General features: G+C 43.0%; 1 protein-coding gene across 4 annotated transcripts in view; it reads left to right on the top strand.

The window, feature by feature from the left end:
• Nucleotides 1–18,407, top strand: part of LOC120052920 (zinc finger protein with KRAB and SCAN domains 1-like) — a 47,243-nt gene extending 28,836 nt beyond the window's left edge. For 3 of the 4 annotated variants that reach the window (XM_039000155.1, XM_039000154.1, XM_039000153.1), the window contains exons 3-7: nucleotides 38–223; nucleotides 4,296–4,460; nucleotides 14,971–15,082; nucleotides 15,328–15,455; nucleotides 16,643–18,407. In XM_039000155.1, coding sequence (XP_038856083.1) covers nucleotides 38–223; nucleotides 4,296–4,460; nucleotides 14,971–15,082; nucleotides 15,328–15,455; nucleotides 16,643–17,515 — 1,464 coding nt within the window. In that variant the 3' untranslated portion in view covers nucleotides 17,516–18,407. Of the gene's footprint in view, nucleotides 1–37; nucleotides 224–4,295; nucleotides 4,461–14,970; nucleotides 15,083–15,327; nucleotides 15,456–15,967 lie in introns of all 4 variants that reach the window. The other variant, XM_039000156.1, reaches the window with a different exon arrangement.
• The last annotated feature ends 323 nt before the right edge of the window (nucleotides 18,408–18,730 follow it).

Below are 18,730 nucleotides of genomic sequence, written 5' to 3'. Positions count from 1 at the left end.
CTCATGTACCTGTAATAACCTCCTCTCTTCTTGTCAGTCTGCAGATGCAGAGGCTGCAGGTCCTGGAGGATCGTCTCTGGTCAAGCAAGAGAGGACTGAAGGAGATGACCCACGACACAGCAGAGACATCCAGACTGGCGCAGTGGCTGGAGTGGCACCCCTTTTAGCCACGGAGGACCCCACCGCCCCGCCCCAGCCCAGGAACCGACGCAGCATCACGGAGGTCAGTGGAATGCTGAACGCCGTCCTCAAGTCAGAGACAGACAGCGAGAATTTAACTGTAACACACAGGCTCTTACACACAGGACCTGACCAAATGTCAGACCCAGAGAGACTGGGGCTGGGACCACTGGGCTGTCGTCCTGCTCCTGGCTCAGAGTATTTGCTTTACGGTATCCCAAGCCCAAGGATGGTTCATTCCCATCGGGACTCAGGTGACACGTTGGAGACTGGCAATGATCTGTCTTGTTCTTACACTACAGAGATGGACCCTGGCAACATGCCCTTGGGCTTAGAGAGACAAACTGATCTGTCTCGAGAGGACTGGAACCAGTACAGTAGTAGTGTATACACTGAAGGGTGCCTAGATAAGAAAGGGGACGATATAGTGGTAGATGATGTGAAAGTGGAGGGCGACGCGCCTCTGATGTGGAATGTAGACAAGACTCACTTAGGAGAAGGACATTCAAAAGGCAGAGATTTTTTAGATTACAGGGAGAGCTTGGAGACAAATCCAAATGTCGCAACCCACTCCCATTTGCACGTGCTCAGGGATCGTGAGCCTGTGTCCACGTCGATGGGGCCTTCCAATTCACATGGCTGCGTCCTTTTCGATAAGGTATTGAACTCAGAGGACCAAAGGGCCAAGGAGCAGGGAGGGAGACCAACATCTGGCAATAGCAAAGAGAAACGGTTCCTCTGCACGTTCTGTAACAAAGGCTTCAGCTGCCCCCAGAAGGTGGAGATCCACCAGAGGGTCCACACAGGAATAAAACCCTTCAGCTGTACCCAGTGTCACATGCGCTTTGCTGAGGCTGGCAACCTGAAGAGGCACCAGAGGGTCCACACAGGGGAGAAACCCTTCAACTGTACCCAGTGTCAGATGCGCTTCACCCAGGCTTGCCACCTGAAGAGGCATCAGAGGGTCCACACAGGGGAGAAACCCTACAGCTGCCCCCGGTGCGATATGCGCTTCGCCCAGGCTGGCAACCTGAAGATGCACCTGAAGGTCCACACGGAAGAGAGGCCGTTTGCCTGTACGCACTGCGGGAAGAGGTTCTCAGAGAGGAGCTATCTCAAGATACACCAGCAGAAAAACCATTCCACACGATAGCTTCTGATTTTCATTGTTGTCAGCAGAAAAGATCCACAGATGCATTTGGAATAACGAGAGTAACACATTTCAGTGTTGAATATTCCTGGTAGAATATTGCATTCAGACATTGTGTGATATATAAGCCTAAAAAGTCTTACATATTGTGTTTGTACTGTGTAGGCTATATGATGTTCAAAATTGCATGTTTCATTACCTGCATTCAACTACTTAATTTTTTCCCCAATACTATTTCTATGAGAAAATGTATGCGGTTTATCAACTTCATGGTGATTTTTTTGTTGAGACATTACATTTACATTTTAGTAATTTAGCAGATGCTCTTATCCAGAGCGACTTATATCACAGTTATAGCAAGTACAGTTTCCCTCAAAGTAGTTATCAGTAATATCTGTGCAAGTAGGAAAATACTATTTGTATTTATTTATTTTAATGATTCGGGGGGCTTTCGGATTCATTTAAGATTCTATTTGAAGAGGTAGGGTTTCTGAAGATTGTCAGTGAATCTGCTTCCTTGCTTCAGGGGGAAGCTGGTTCCACCAATCAGGTGCCAGGATAGAGAAGAACATTGCCTGGGCTGGCCGTGGGACGACCAAGAGACCATAGGTGGCAGAACGGAGTGCTTGGGTTGGGGTGTAGGGTTTGATTATAGCCGGAAGGTAGGGAGGGGCAGTTCCCCTTGCTGCTCTGTAAGCAAGCACCATGGTCTGCTAGTGGATGCAAGCTTCAACTGGAAGCCAGTGGAGTGTGCTGAGGTGTGGGGTGACATGGGAGAACTTGGGAAGGTTGAACACCCGGCGGACTGCGGAGTTCTGGATAAGTTGCAGGGGTTTGATGGCACAAGCAGGAAATCCAGGTAACAGAGTTGTAGTAGTCTAGACAGGAGGTGACAAGCGCAGGGATTAGGACATGCATCGCTTCCTGTGTGAGGAAGGGTCGTACTCTATAGATGTTATAGAGCATGTGTCAAACTCATCACCCATGGTGTAGAGCATGAACCTGCAGGAGCGAGTCACTGCTTCGATGTTCTTTGCACTCTGGGAGGGGGACACCATGGAGGCGCAGCTTCGTCTTGTTGAGCTTGAGGTGGTGGGTCGACATCCAAGCTGAGATGTCTGCCAGGCATGCAGAGACGTGTATGTGTGGTTTTCATGTGGTGTATTTTAACACTTAAATGTTTAATAAACACAAAATGGGACTTTTCATTCTAAGACTTTCATTGAGACCCTTTAGTATACATCACATTTGATCTCACCCTATTCTGCATACACTCGACAGCCCTTTATAACTGTAGTGGGGATGGGTAAACACTTCATGCTGAAAGTGTGTTTATTACAGGGCCGGCATTATGGGCGGGTCTTAGGGGGGCCCGCCGTACTGTATCTCCATAATCGTCCAAACAAAATATTTTAATATTTATCATTTATTTGACCGAGACGCGCGCCGACAGAAAGACCTATCACTGTCAGATAAAGTATCCGAGCAGTCAAAACAGCGCCCTTCTGTCTCAGTATGTGTAGCCCATGTATCTGATGCTGTCTGGACTAAAAGAGTATGGCATGACATTCTCTTTTTTGACCGCATCAGATAAAGGGGTTACATATAGTAACACAGAAAGGCGCTGTTTCAGTCGTTCCAATGCTATTTTGGACTAACGTGTGAAGGTAACCTACTTTTACAGTGATTTGTTTTACAATCAGATGACAACATCATGACGTGTTGTGTTCATGCCACATTAAACTACATGCATTACTATACAACCCACAATAGAAGCGCAAAAGCAGTCATTTGGACTGCTCATGAATACAAAAAAAAATGCATTAGGCTACTCTGCTAATTTTAAAGTCATGCCCTCCTCCGTCCTAGACTTTTCCTAAATAAGTCTATAATACACATGGTCAGAATCTTAATATCACAAACAGAATTGGTGTAATAGACAGTTTTAGGAGGCCCCTTCTCCCCACAATATGGCCTGCTCCCCACCTTCTCCCGATTAGTTGAAGATGCCATGCCCAGTTGATAATCACGCCGATAATTGTCTCGAAGCTGAACCTAAACTATACCGGAACTAAATTCAAACGCATAAGAGATTAAATAAATTAAGTAGGCTAAAGTATGATGGGGGAGAATGGATGGGTTGATGAGGAAGGGGAAGCGAACAATGCATAATTATGTAATCACCGATTGTTAATGAAGGACATTCTATTGTATTGATCTATTTTAATTCTAATCCAAACATGGTATGTACTCTATCAGTGTATTCTGGACCTTTTGAAGTACACCGTGAGAGCGTGTGTAATTTACAATGGCAAGAAGGCCAAGATGAATGAATGCACTCGTTAGCGTTGCTACAAAATCTGAATAAAAACGACTCAGATGGTGTGGAAGAATGAATCATGAGCACATCTCTGATGAGTCTTCTTCTGATTCTGAGCCTCAACCTGAACCTATTCCTCCGAGTCCTAAGCGCAAAACATACATAATTGTGCGCACTGAGCAGGTGGTAGGGCCACCACCAAATGAAATGGTGAGACAGGAAAGAGGACGGCACTATTCGGAATAGAACAAGCCGGTGAGAATTCTACGGGCCATTATCAGCACAAAATGTCTTCACTGAGAGAGCAGGCCCTACATCTCTAGCAAGAAACCAATTCAGCAACGCACTCCACAGCTTTCGTTGTTTAGGCTGTGTGACATGGACACGCTCCAACTGATAATTGACTTTCTGACTGTCATATCAACACTTACAATTTACTGAACACGTGAAAATTATATATATATATTTTTACATATATCCACATAGGTCCCGAAAAAAACGTGCCCCCCCCTATGAAAAAATCAAATGCCCATCCAACGGATTCGTTCTGGCGCCCACCCTGGTTTATTATCTGTGTGTGCATGTTTACATTATGTATCTGATGGAGTGTATGTCTATTTAATCTGTAACACCTGTCTCTTCCAGGAGGAGGAGGGTCCAGAGGTGCTGCTGGTGAAGGAAGAGGGCTGTGAGGAGGGTCTGGGGAACCCTGAGGGGAACATGGTCATGGAGGACAACCAGACTACACCACCTTCTGAACCCACAGAGGAACCAGCTGAGCAGCACAGGACCACACACAGTCTCACTGAGGTGAGTCCACTGTGAACTCCTGTCTGAATGGTATTAGGTCAGGGCCTGTATCCACAAAGCCTCTCAGAGTAGGAGTGCTGATCTAGGATCAGTTTTGTCTTTTAGATCATAATGAATAAGACTATGTAGACAGGTGAGGACGATCAGCACTCTTACTCTGAGATGCTTTGTGGATTTTATTTAGTCTAAACTGTGGGACCATGCCTTTTAATGATCGAACCATTAGTGTAAAGTAATCAAATTAATGAACATGTTTTTTTATTTAACCTTTATTTCATCAGGGAGTCATACTGAGACCAAGGTCTCTTTTACAGATGAGCCCTGAATTACAGAAATTAGAGAAAATACACACAACAAAATATAAATCCAAAATGTAACCAGAAAGAAAAGTCATAAAAAACAAACACATTAATCAGTAACAAGGTCCTCAATCAGCCTTCTGAATTGCCCTAGAGGCACCAAAGTATAAATGTAAGAACATTTGGAAGATTGTTCCACATATACGATGCAAGACAACTAAAAGCTGATTAACCTAACTTAGAGACCAAAGGAATTCCCGGAGTTAGCCAACCCTGACACCGGGTGTAGTAACTCATAAGTCTAAAGTTTAGCAATAATGTTAGGTACAGTGGGAGTTTTTGTAAAAGGGCTTTATAAATGAAAATGTATCAACCTATGTGACATCAGAGGGCTAACCAACTTTCTGATAGAGATTGCTTTGATGAGTACTAAATCTGACGCCCGTATTAAAGCACTATGATAACAGCATCTAACAGCTTTAATGAAGTGGCAGCTGCGTTCATGTAGATGATGTCGCCATAGACTGAATAATTTGCTGTCTACTATTTAGCGAGAGGCATGATCTATTTCTTTAGAAGAAGCCTATTTTTATTCTCAACTTCTCCATATTATTTTTAAAAGACAGCTTTTCAGCTATCCAGATGTCCAGACATTTGTAGGCAGGGACACAATCAATATGGACACCGTCCAAAGTACATTAGTTATTTTTATGCGCTCTAGAGAACAACATATGCTTAGTTTTACCTGCATTCAATACTAATTTCAGGTCAATAAAGTTTTTTGGTAATACAATAAAGACCGACTGCAGTTCAGATAAAGCCTGGTCAATCGTGGGGGCAATAGCATACACAACAGTATACATTTTCTGTAACCTGCAACAATATTGTTAATGTAAACAGTAAAAAGTACAGGACCCAGAATAGACCCCTGCGGGTCTATTTGTCAAGTAATTTTTAAACCAGTTATACTGAACAAAAATATAAATGCAACATGTAAAGTGTAGGTCCCATTTTCATGAGCTGAAATAAAAGATCCCAGAAATGTTCCATATGCACAAAAAGCTTATTTCTCTCAAATGTTGTGCACAAATTTGTTTACATCCCTGTTAGTGATAATTTCTCCTTTGCCAAGATAATCCATCCACCTGACAGGTGTGGCATATCAAGAAGCTGATTAAACAGGATGATCATTACACAGGTGCAACTTGTGTTGGGGACAATAAAAGGACACTCTAAAATGTGCAGTTTTGTCACAAAACACAATGCCACAAGTTGAGGGAGTGTACAATTGGCATGCTGACTGCAGGACTGTCCAACAGAGCTGTTGCCAGAGAATGTAATGCTAATTTCACGACCATAAGCCTCCTCCAATGTAGTTTAAGAATTTGTCAGTATTCAGTTCTCCGACTAGAAGTGGTAGGCCACAAAAGCTCACAGAACAGGACCGCAGAGTGCTGAAGCGCGTAACGCGTAAAAATTCTCTGTCCTCGGTTGCACTACCGACGTCCAAACTGCCTCTGGGGCAACGTCATCACAATAACTGTTCGTCGGGAGCTTCATGAAATGGGTTTCCATGGCCGAGCAGCCGCACACAAGCCTAAGATCACCATGCGCAATGCCAAGCGTCGACTGGAGTGGTGTAAAGCTCGCCGCCATTGTACTTTGAAGCAGTGGAAATGCGTTCTCTGGCGTAATTACGCTTCACCATCTGGCAGTCTGACGGACGAATCTGGGTTTTTACGATGCCAGGAGAACACTACCTGCCCCAATGCATAGTGCCAACTGTAAAGTTGGGCGGAAGAGGAATAATGGTTTAGGCTCTTTAGTTCCAGGGAAGGGAAATCTTAATGCTACAGCATACAAAGACATTCAACGATTCTGTGCTTCCAACTATGTAGCAACAGTTTGGGGAAAGCCCTTTTCTGTTTCAGCATGACAATGCCCCGTGCACAAAGCGAGGTTCATACAGAAAGGGTTTATTGAGATCGGTGTGCAAGATCTTGACTGGCCTGCACAGAGCCCTGACCTGAACCCCATCAAACACCTTTGGGATGAATTGGAATGCCGACTGCAAGCCAGGACTAGTCGCACCACATCAGTGCCCAACGTCACTAATGCTCTTGTTTCTTAATGGAAGCAAGTCCCCGCAGCAATGTTCCAACATCTAGTGGAAAGCCTTCCCAGAAGAGTGGAGGCTGTTATAGCAGCAAAGGGGGACCAATTCTATATTAATGCCCATGATTTTGGAATGCAATGTTCGACGAGCAGGTGTCCACTTTTGGTCATGTAGTGTTCAGTCGTGGCCAAAAGTTTTGAGAATGACACAAATATTAATTTTCACAAAGTCTGCTACCTCAGTTTGTATGATGGCAATTTGCATATACTCTAGAATGTTATGAAGAGTGATCAGATGAACTGCAATTAATTGCAAAGTCCCTCTTTGCCATGCAAATGAACTGAATCCCCAAAAAACATTTCCACTGCATTTCAGCCCTGCCACAAAAGGACCAGCTGACATCATGTCAGTGATTCTCTTAACACAGGTGTGAGTGTAGATGAGGACAAGGCTGGAGACCACTCTGTCATGCTGATTGAGTTCGAATAACAGACTGGAAGCTTCAAAAGGAGGGTGGTGCTTGGAATCATTGTTCTTCCTCTGTCAATCATGGTTACCTGCAAGGAAACATATACCGTCAACATTGCTTTGCACAAAAAGGTCTTCACAGGCAAGGATATTGCTGCCAGTAAGATTTTACCTACATCAACCATCGATCAGATCATCAAGAACTTCAAGGAGACCTGTTCAATTGTTGTGAAGAAGGCTTCAGGGCGCCCAAGAAAGTCCAGCAAATGCCAGGACCATCTCCTAAAGTTGATTCAGCTGCGGGATCGGGGCACCACCAGTACAGAGCTTGCTCAGGAATGGCAGCAGGCAGGTGTGAGTGCATCTGCACGCACAGTGAGGCAAAGACTTTTGGAGGATGGCCTGGTGTCAAGAAGGGCAGCAAAGAAGCCACTTCTCTCCAAGAAAAACATCAGGGACAGACTGATAGTCTTCAAAAGGTACAGGGATTGGACTGCTGAGGACTGGGGTAAAGTCATTTTCTCTGATGAATCCCCTTTCCGATTGTTTGGGGCATCCGGAAAAAAGCTTGTCCGGAGAAGACAAGGTGAGCGCTACCATCAGTCCTGTGTCATGCCAACAGTAAAACATCCTGAGACCATTCATGTGTGGTGTTGCTTCTCAGCCAAGGGAGTGGGCTCACTCACAATTTTGACTAAGAACACAGCCATGAATAAAGAATGGTACCAACACATCCTCCGAGAGCAACTTCTCCCAACCATCCAGGAACAGTTTGGTGACGAACAATGCCTTTTTCCAGCATGATGGAGCACCTTGCCATAAGGCAAAAGTGATAACTAAGTGGCTAACTTAGTGGATAACTAAGTGGCTCGGGGAACAAAACATCGATATTTTGGGTCCATGGCCAGATAACTCCCCAGACCTTAATCCCATTGAGAACTTGTGGTCAATCCTCAAGAGGCGGGTGGACAAACAAAAACCCACAAATTCTGACAAACTCCAAGCATTGATTATGCAAGAATGGGCTGTCATCAGTCAAGATGTGGCCCAGAAGTTAATTGACAGCATGCCATGGTGGATTGCTGAGGTCTTGAAAAAGAAGGGTCAACACTGCAAATATTGACTCTTTGTATCAACTTCATGTAATTGTCAATAAAAGCCTTTGACACTTATGAAATGCTTGTAATTATACTTCAGTATTCCATAGTAACATCTGACAAAAATATCTAAAGACACTGAAGCAGCAAACTTTGTGGAAATTAATATTTGTGTCATTCTCAAAACTTTTGGCCACGACTGTATGTTGATGGTGGTGCTGGAGATGATGAATATAAAGTTGACATTTTTTTAAATGTCCCTTTAAGCAAGGCATCTAGCACATAACAGGTAGTAAATTGGTGAAATGAAAACAAAAAGATTCACTAGAAGTTGATTGGTTAACCGTCGAGTTAGCTAGAGTCCGGCAGAGGGGAGAACAGTCGATTGACTGACCAGTGTCAATTAAACCACAGTTTATCTCAAATAATAAGTCTGCCAAGGTAAAATTATGTTTAAAAGCATCACTTATCTCATTCTTATCAGTTAGCCAGAGTCAGACAGAACTTGCTTAGGCAGGGAAGAGGAATTTCTACACTTCAATGCATTTACTGTTACTGTTCAAAATCACCAGCAGAGTCAGAGAGAGTGCATCATTCTCACAGTTCACAACAGAGTCAGTTTTCCTTGCTTTGGACCGGGCCTGATTTCTCGTCTGAAGGAGCTCAGATAGCTCCGAAGATCTAACCCTTGGTTTTCTATCTTTGACTCTGAATTGTTTAAAAGGGGCGTGTTTATTTGCCAGAGGAATAAATATGGAGGATACATTTTCTAAAGCCAACTCAGGGTCAGGAATACAGGAGACAGTGGCTAAATCAGAGTAGAACATGTCATGTAAAAACCCTTAAGGAGGAAACTTTTTTAAATGCATATTTTTTATTAAATGAGGATTAGTATTTTGCTGTTTGGTATCTCTAATACATACATAGTATGGGACAATGATCACTAGACAAATATTTATGGGGGTTATTAGTAAGACATTTACCTGTGTGGGTTTTGAGATCAATTGAGACAGATTAAAATCAATGCATACAGTGCATTCGTAAAGTATTTAGACCCCCTGACTTTTTCCACATTTTGTTACGTTAATGCCTTATTCTAAAATTGATGAAATCGTTTTTTCCCTCAATCTACACACAACACCCCATAGTGACAAAGCAATAACTGGTTTTTAGACATTTTCGCAAATTTATTACAAATAAAAAACTATCACATTTACATACGTATACAGACCCTTTAGTTATTACTTTGTTGAAGCACCTTTGGCAGCGATACAGCCTCGAGTCTTCTTGGGTATGACCCTACAAGCTTGGCATACCTGTATTTGGGGAGTTTCTCCCATTCTTCTATGCAGATCCTCTCAAGCTCTGTCAGGTTGGATGGGAAGCGTTGTTGCAGTTATTTTCAGGTCTCTCCAGCGATGTTCAAGTCCGGGCTCTGGCTGGGCCACTCAAGGACATTCAGAGACTTGTCCCGAAGCCACTTGTGCATTGTCTTGGCTGTGTGCTTAGAGTCATTGTCCTGTTGGAAGGTGAACCTTCGCCCCAGCCTGAGGTCCTGAGCGCTCTGGAGAAGGTTTTAATCAAGGATCTCTCTGTACTTTGCTCCGTTCATCTTTCCCTCGATCCTGACTAGTCTCCCAGTCCCTGCCTCTGAAAAACATCCCCCACGGCATGATGCTGCCACCACCATGCTTCACTTTAGGGATGGTGCCAGGTTTCCTCCAGACATGACGCTTGGCATTCAGGCCAAAGAGTCAATCTTGGTTTCATCAGGCCAGAGAATCTTGTTTCTCATTGTCTGAGAGTCCTTTAGGTGCCTTTTGGCAAACTCCAAGCAGGCTGTCATGTGTCTTTTACTGAGGAGTGTTTCTGTCTGGTCACTCTCTCCTAAAGGCCTGATTGGTGGAGTGCTGCAGAGATGGTTGTCCTTCTGGAAGGTTCTCGCGTATCCACAAAGGAACTCTAGAGCTCTGTCAGCGTGACCATCGGGTTCTTGGTCACCTCCCTGACCAAGGCCCTTCTCCCCCGATTGCTCAGTTTGGCCAAGGGGCCAGCTTTAGGAAGAGTCTTGGTGGTTCCAAACTTCTTCCATTTAATCATGATGGAGGCCACTGTGTTCTTGGGGACATTCAATGCTGAAGACATTTTTTGGTACCCTTCCTCAGATCTGTGCCTCGACACAATCTTGTCTCGGAGCTCTACGGGCAATTCCTTCAACATCATGGCTTGGTTTTTGCTCTGACATGCACTGTCAACTGTGGGACCTTAAATAGACAAGTGTGTGCCTTTCCCAATCATATTCAATCAGTTGAATTTACCACCGGTGGACTCCAATCAAGTTGTAGAAACATCGCAAGGATGATCAATGTAAACAGGATGCACCTGAGCTATATTTCAAGTCTCATAGCAAAGGGTCTGAATACTTAGGTACAGTTGAAGTCGGACGTTTACATACACCTTAGCCAAATACATTTAAACTCAGTTTTCACAATTCCTGACATTTAATCCTAGTAAAAATGACCTGTCAGGTCAGTTAGGATCACCACTTTATTTTAACAAGGTGAAATGTCAGAATAATAGTAGAGAGAATGATTTATTTCAGCTTTTATTTCTTTCATCACATTCCCAGTGGGTCAGAAGTTTACATACACTCAATTAGTATTTGGTAGCATTGCCTTTAAATTGTTTAACTTGGGTCAAACGTTCAAGGGTAGCCTTCCACAAGCTTCCCACAATAAGTTGGGTGAATTTTGGCCCATTCCTTCTGACAGAGCTGGTATAACTGAGTCAGGTTTGTAGGCCTCCTTGCTCGCACACGCTTTTTCAGTTCGGCCCACAAATTTTCTATAGGATTGAGGTCAGGGCTTTGTGATGGCCACTCCAATACCTTGACTTTGTTGTCCTTAAGCCATTTTGCCACAACTTTGGAAGTATGCTTGGGGTCATTGTCCATTTGGAAGATCGATTTGCGACCAAGCTTTAACTTCCTGACTGATGACTTGAGATGTTGCTTCAATATATCCACATAATTTCCCCCCCTCATGATGCCATCTATTTTGTGAAGTGCACCAGTCCCTCCTGCAGCAAAGCACCCCCACAACATGCTGCCACCCCCGTTCTTCACGGTTGGGATGGTGTTCTTCGGCTTGCAAGCCTCCCCCTTTTTCCTCCAAACATAACGATGGTCATTATGGCCAAAAAGTCATATTTTTGTTTCTCCAAAAAGTACGATCTTTGTCCCCATTTGCTGTTGCAAACCGTAGTCTGGCTTTTTTATGGTGGGTATGGAGCAGTGGCTTCTTCCTTGCTGAGCGGCCTTTCAGGTTATGTCGATATAGGACTCATTTTACTGTGGATATAGATACTTTTGTACCCGTTTCCTCCAACATCTTCACATGGTCCTTTGCTGTTGTTCTGGGATTGATTTGCACTTTTCACACCAAAGTACGTTCATCTCTAGGAGGTAGAACGCGTCTCCTTCCTGAGCGGTATGACAGCTCTGTGGTTCCAGTGTTTATACTTGCGTACTATTGTTTGTACAGATGAACGTGGTACCTTCAGGCGTTTGGAAATTGCTCCCAAGGATGAACCAGACTTGTGGTCTACCATTTTTTTTCCTGAGGTCTTGAATGATTTCTTTTGATTTTCCCAAGATGTCAAGCAAAGAGGCACTGAGTTTGAAGGTAGGCCGTGAAATAAATCCACAGGTACACCTCCAATTGACTCAAATGATGTCAATTAGCCTATCAGAAGCTTCTAAAGCCATGACATCATTTTCTGGATTTCCCAAGCTGTTTAAAGGCACAGTCAATTTAGTGTATGTAAACTTCTGACCCACTGGAATTGTGATAGTGAATTATAAGTGAAATAATCTGTCTGTAAACAATTGTTGGAAAAATTACTTGTGTCATGCACAAAGAAGATGTCCTAACCGACCTGCCAAAACTATAGTTTGTTAGCAAGAAATTTGTGAAGTGGTTGAAAAACGAGTTTTAATGACTCCAACCTAAGTGTATGTAAACTTCCGACTTAAACTGTAAATAAGGTATGTTTTAAAAATGTCAATACATTTGCAAAAATTCCTAAAAATCTTTTTTTGCTTTGTCATTATGGGGTTTTGTGTGTAGATTGCTGAAATCCATTTTAGAATAAGGCTTTAACGTAGCAAAATGTGGAAAAAGTCAAGGGGTCTGAATACTTTCCAAAGGCACTGTATTCTTTAATTGATCTGAGGCCGGGGGGAAAGGGTCAACACTCAGATATAGCACCAATAGCATCCGCCATGGCAGCAAGGGGTAAATCACAGCAACAAATACATGTGTATTCTGGGTTATGGACACAATTACAACCAGGAGCTTACATTTCTTGGGAACAGAAATATATTTTTTAAATGGGACGCCATGAAATTATATTTTACATACAGTGCCTTCAGAAAGTATTCACACCCCTTGACTTGTTCCATATTTTGTTAAGTTACAGCATGAATTTAAAATGGATTACATTTAGATTTTTTTGTCACTAGCCTACCCCATGTCAGTGGAATTATGCTTTTCGAAATGTTTACTAATTCATTAAAAGCTGAAATGTCTTGAGTAAATAAATATTCAACCCCTTTTTTTATGGCAAGCCTAAATAAGTTCAGAAGTAAAAATGTGCTTAACAAGTCACATAATAAGTTGCATGATTTTTTGAATGACTACCTCATCTCTGTATCCCACACATACAATTATCTGTAAGGTCCCTCGGTCACGTTGTGAATTTCAAAAACAAAGACCAGGGAGGTTTTAACTCTTTTTTGGAAAGATGGGCACCTATAGGTAGATGGGTAAAAACAGGAGCAGGTATTGAATATCCCTTTGAGCATGGTGAAGTCATTCATTACACTTTGGATGGTGTATCAATGCACCCAGTCACAACAAAGGTACGTGCGTCCTTCATAACTCAGTTGCCTGAGAGAAAGGAAACCCCTCAGGGATTTCACCATGAGGCCAATGGTGACTTTAAAACAGTTACAGAGTTTAATGTCTGTGTTAGGAGAAAACTCAGGATGGATCAACATTGTAGTTACTCCACAATACTAACATAATTGACAGAGGGAGAATAAAGAGTCCTGTACCTAATAAAAGTAGTCCAAAACATGCATCCTGTTTGCAAAAAGGCACAAAAGTAAAACTGTTTAAAAAATGTGGCAAAGCAATTCACTTTTTGTCCTGAATACAAAGTGTTATGTTTGGGATAAATCCAATTCAACACATTACTGAGTACCACTCTCATATTTTCAAGCATAGTGGTGGCTGCATCATGTTATGGGTATGTTTGTAATTGGCAAGGACTGGGGATTTTTTCAGGATAAAATAAAATGGAATGAAGCTAAGCCCAGGCAAAATCCTAGAGGAAAACCTGGTTCAGTCTGCTTTCGACCAGACACTGGGAGATGAATTCACCTTTCAGCAGGACAATAATCTGAAACACAAGGCCAAATGTACACTGGAGTTGCTTAACAAGAAGACAGTGAATGTTCCTGAGTGGCCAAGTTACAGTTTTGACTAATCTACTTAAATATATGCCAAGACGTGAAATTGATTGTCTAGCAATGTACAACAACCAATTTGACAGAGCTTGTAGAATTTTGAAAAGAATAATGGGCAAATGTTGCACAATCCAGGTGTGGAAAGCTCTATGAGACTTACCCAGAAAGATTCAGAGCTGTGCTCGATGGTGCTTCTACAAAATGTTGACTCGGTGTGAATACTTATGTAAAGTAGATATTTCTGTATTTCATTTTCAATAAATCTGCAAAAATTTCGAAAAACATGTTTTCACTTTGTCATTATGGGGTATTGTGTGTGTGTGTATATGGGTGAAAGAAAATCTATTTACTCCATTTTGAATGCAGGCTGAAACACAGTAAAATGTGGAATAAGAGTACTTTCTGAAGCCACTCCCCCCCTTTCTGTAATCCGTCACATTTTAAGAAAATTATTATAATGTATTTAATCTCTTTTTCAGAGACAGAACCATTTAACCATGTTTCCGAGATAACCAGAATGTCAGGACACTAGTTCTGTATACAAATGTCAATTGTGCCCATAGTTTTGTATACAAATGTCAATTGTGCCCATTTTTTAAATCATACTACGCACATTTAGGTGCATTACCCCCCTACAAGATTTAGAGGGGGTATTCAGTTCATTTACATAAGGGCTAACTGGCATAGGATCATCTTCAGCTATTTGTTGAGTGAGCTGAGACTTTGCCAGGTCCTTGGCCATCCACATGAGAGCAGAACAGACTGCGCATTCGACAGATCTCCTTCAATTTACTGGATGCAATGGCTTAAGCGGGAACTGGGTGAGCAGTGTTGGCAGAGCTCAGTCCACCCAGATGAAGCTCTCATAGTATCAAATGAACTAACATGTTTGCATAGTACTCATAGCAATCCTTCACTGACCCATCAGAATATGCTCCATAGCAGGGTGCTCATATGAGATTTTTTCATCCAACATCGTCTCACGCTGTATCTCTTACAGGCAGTAGACATGGAGGATGTGAAGCCTGATCTGCTGCTTGTCAAAGAAGAGACAATAAAGGACGGACCAGAGAGAATTGACCTGCGGTGTGGACTAAAGATGGGGGAGCAAGGTAAGGGAGAAATACATATAACCTACATACAGTAATACATCTTCAATGGGAGTAGTGATGCACCTGGCTATTATTCTTTCTTAATTTTCTTCATTGATAAAATGAAATCAATACAACTTATGTTTACATACTAAAACACACATTATAATGTATGAACTTGATCAGGTAATTGACTCAAAGAACTCCATTGGTATATGAGTTCTCTGCCATGTTTGTAAAGTCTATTTTGTAACGTCTTCCTGCAGGTGGTTGGCTGGAGGCAAACAGAGGAGACTCTGCGGCCATCTTGGATTCCCAGACCCAGACGGGTGCAGCCAAGGGCCCAGGGGACAACATCACTGAGCAGGCCATGACCAGAGGCGACATATTGGAGGTCAGTGGATAGCATAGCATCCTCAACTCTGGGCTGGGGAACAACATTGTTAACCACAACCAGAAACAGACAGTCGAACACAAAACAGCAACCAAACTTAGTCTCCATGACAACATACTGGCTGAGACCAGGGTGAGGCGTAGATTTGGTCTGCGGGGACGGGGAGGTGTCTGTATGAGAACAGACACAGACTCGCCTAGCAATGCGACATCCTGCTCCTATAGTTGTGATTCAGACAGACTGATGGCGCCTCAGGTTAACCCCCTAACAGGTGCTGCCTTCAGCCTGCCTTCTATAGGATCTATCAACTGGAACAGGGACCCTGTGACAACAGACACTCCCTGGCCTTTGTCCTCCTCACACTCTCCTAATGTTTAACCAGACCTCAGACAATGCCAATGCCTCAACACTAAATGGCTACACAAGCCCATTCACAAATTACAGTAGTAGTAATGCTATCAGCAGATCCGGTGGCAAAGAGAAGCTCTTACAGTGTTCATTCTGTGGGAAAGCTTTCAGTTTCCCCAAACAGGTGGAGATCCACCAGAGGATGCACACGGGGAGAAATTGTTGGGCTGCCGCCTGTGCTGTGCCTGTTTTTTCGACTCATGCTACCTGAAGAGACACCAGAGTGTCCACACGGGAGAAACCCTACAGCTGCCCCCAGTATGAGAAGAGGTTCTCCCACCAGTTGAAGATGCACCTGATGATCCACACGGGAGAGAGGCCGTTCGCCTGTACACACTGCTAGAAGAGGTTCTCAGAGAGGACCTACCTCAGGATACACCACCAGAAAATGCACACGGCCCATGTATAGTTTAATGTGACATAGTACTAGTTAGTTGGTTTGTAGTTAATTCTGTTGGTTTTGGATGTAGTAGAGAACTGGATGAGAACTGAGGAAAGAATGAGTAAGATGAGGCAGAGTAGATGATAGTGTGATGGTGTCTGTAAAAATGCTTCATTATTGAAAAGCATTTTCATGTAATGTTGAACTTTTTCCAAAGTTTCCCCCAACCCTACCCGGTCATATCCCCTATACTCCCCCAACCTGGTTATATCCCCCATACCTCCATTGACTGTGGTTAATATTTTAGAATATCTTGTATCTTGTCATGTTTGTGTATGTACAGCAAAAAGTTTCTTATATAAACTTTTATGATTTTCTCTTCCATTTGTGTTTACAGTCTGCAGTCCACGAGGACTTGTTAATATCCAGTGTTGCTGGTGGGAGAGACTGGACCTCTGAGGTGGCTGGTCACAAACTCTGGCCCCGGATCAGGATCATGGATCAGGAGCCGTCACTCTTTCTTCCTGAGTCGGATCCAGGAACCAACCGCGAGGGACAGAGACTCCACCACCAGCACCACACAGAACACAACCAGCGGACAGGTGGACTGAACAACCTCAGACATGGTGGTCATCAGAGAGGCTCCAGTATGCAGCCCAGACCCTTCTCTTCACAGTCTCAGTGCAGGGATGGAGCAGGGCCTGGGGCTGATAGAGATAGACCCTCCTGTTCCTATGATACAAACTCCACAGTATCCATGATGAACAGAGCAGGTCACCCTGGGCTTCAGCCTTCCGAGAGAGTGGAGGGAGACTCCCCTGATGGGAATCTAACAGGAAGTTTGTCTTCTCTTTCAGGGTCTCGTCTAATATCTAGTGACTGGGTTCATAAAAGGCCTGGGCCTGGGTCTAGCCTTCCTCAGCTACTTCATGGTTACCCTACCAACACAGCACACAATCCCAACAACACCCAAACAATGGCTAGAGGGGGGAGCTCAAAGACTAACCACCTGAGGGTGGTGGCTCCTGCTTCTACCTTGCCTGGTGTCATTGGGTCACAACGTGGGAGGCGGAGCATTAGGGGGGATGCCGACAAGCCATACGCCTGCCCCACATGTGGGAAGCGCTTTGCTCAGTCGAATTATGTGAAGATGCATCAGACCGTTCACACCAAGGAGAAGCCCTTCAAGTGCAAACTATGTTACAAGAGCTTCTCCTTCCTGACTAACCTTACCAGACATAGGAGTGTCCACAATGGGGAGAAATTGTAGCACTGTGGCTTGAGTATTATACAGGGGATATCTGGGAACCATTCTTTAGCTGACATTATATTTATCATGTGAAGTGTCTTGGGTTACGATATTTTTTTTTAAAGTACTCTAAGTCCCTCAGTTGAGCATCTGTGTACACTCACATTCTCAGATATACAGACTTGTTGTTTTGGGTGCTAGCATAGTCAAAACACTGTCATGTTATTGAAGAGCAACATTATATTTCCCCTTTCAATTTGGTTTTGCCTATGTTCTATTCATAACAAATATAATGTCCCTCGCAACATTATTTGGCATAATCAGGTGGTACCTGTTCCTTTATGTACTATAATTAAGTGATCAAATCTGTTAATAAATTAGAATAAATCTTGTTGATTTTGTATTTGCTTGTTGACAATTTAGATTTAAAATTGCCCTTAGTTTCCTTGGCTTATAGTGCTCTGAGCTTGAAAGATACTGATTGTGATTGTGAAAAGGACATTTGATGTGTAATGTAATAAGCAGTACTGTACTTTAAAGCCCCCAAATAGCAGTCTATTTAATTGTATTTTTAAATCATGCCTAATAAATCACTGGTTGTTTATTTCATGAAAATAACTAAATATATTTATCATTTATTTCCCTGAACCTCTCTTTGCCATTGAAATGCTCATGGGTAAATACATTATTATTCAATTACTGTTGCTGCATCCCTGTTGATTTAAATAAAACTTTCCATACATGTTTGCCCATGGAAGAAGAGGACAGAAAGTGAATTTTTTGAGCTGAATGACAAGAAATTGTTAATGTACAATCACTGCAGAACAAACTGGATGAGCTTCGTTCGAGACTATCCTATCAACGGGACCTGGAGAACTGTAATATCCTATGTTTCTCTGAAACTTGGCTGAACAAGGACATGGATAATATGCATCTGGCTGCTTTTCTTATGCATCAGCAGGACAGAAAGGCAGTATTGAGTAAGCTCAAGGGGGGTGGTGTGTCTCTTTGTTAACAACAGCTGGTACGTAATCTTTAATATTAATGAAGCTTCAAAGGTTCTGCTTGCCTGAGTTAGAATACCTCATAAACTGTAGACCATACTATTTACCATACTGGCATTAAGACCGGACTCAATGACCTGTGTAGGGCCATAAGCTAAGAAGGAAATACACATCCAGAGGCAGCACTCCTCGTGGCCAGTGTTTTTAATGCAGGAAAACTGAAATCCGTTTC

The sequence above is a fragment of the Salvelinus namaycush genome, chromosome 8 (genome assembly GCF_016432855.1).
Source record: "Salvelinus namaycush isolate Seneca chromosome 8, SaNama_1.0, whole genome shotgun sequence".
Classification (NCBI taxonomy): domain Eukaryota; kingdom Metazoa; phylum Chordata; class Actinopteri; order Salmoniformes; family Salmonidae; genus Salvelinus; species Salvelinus namaycush.
The sequence above is the reverse complement of the archived record's forward strand: the minus strand, read 5'-3'. Positions and strand labels throughout refer to the sequence as shown.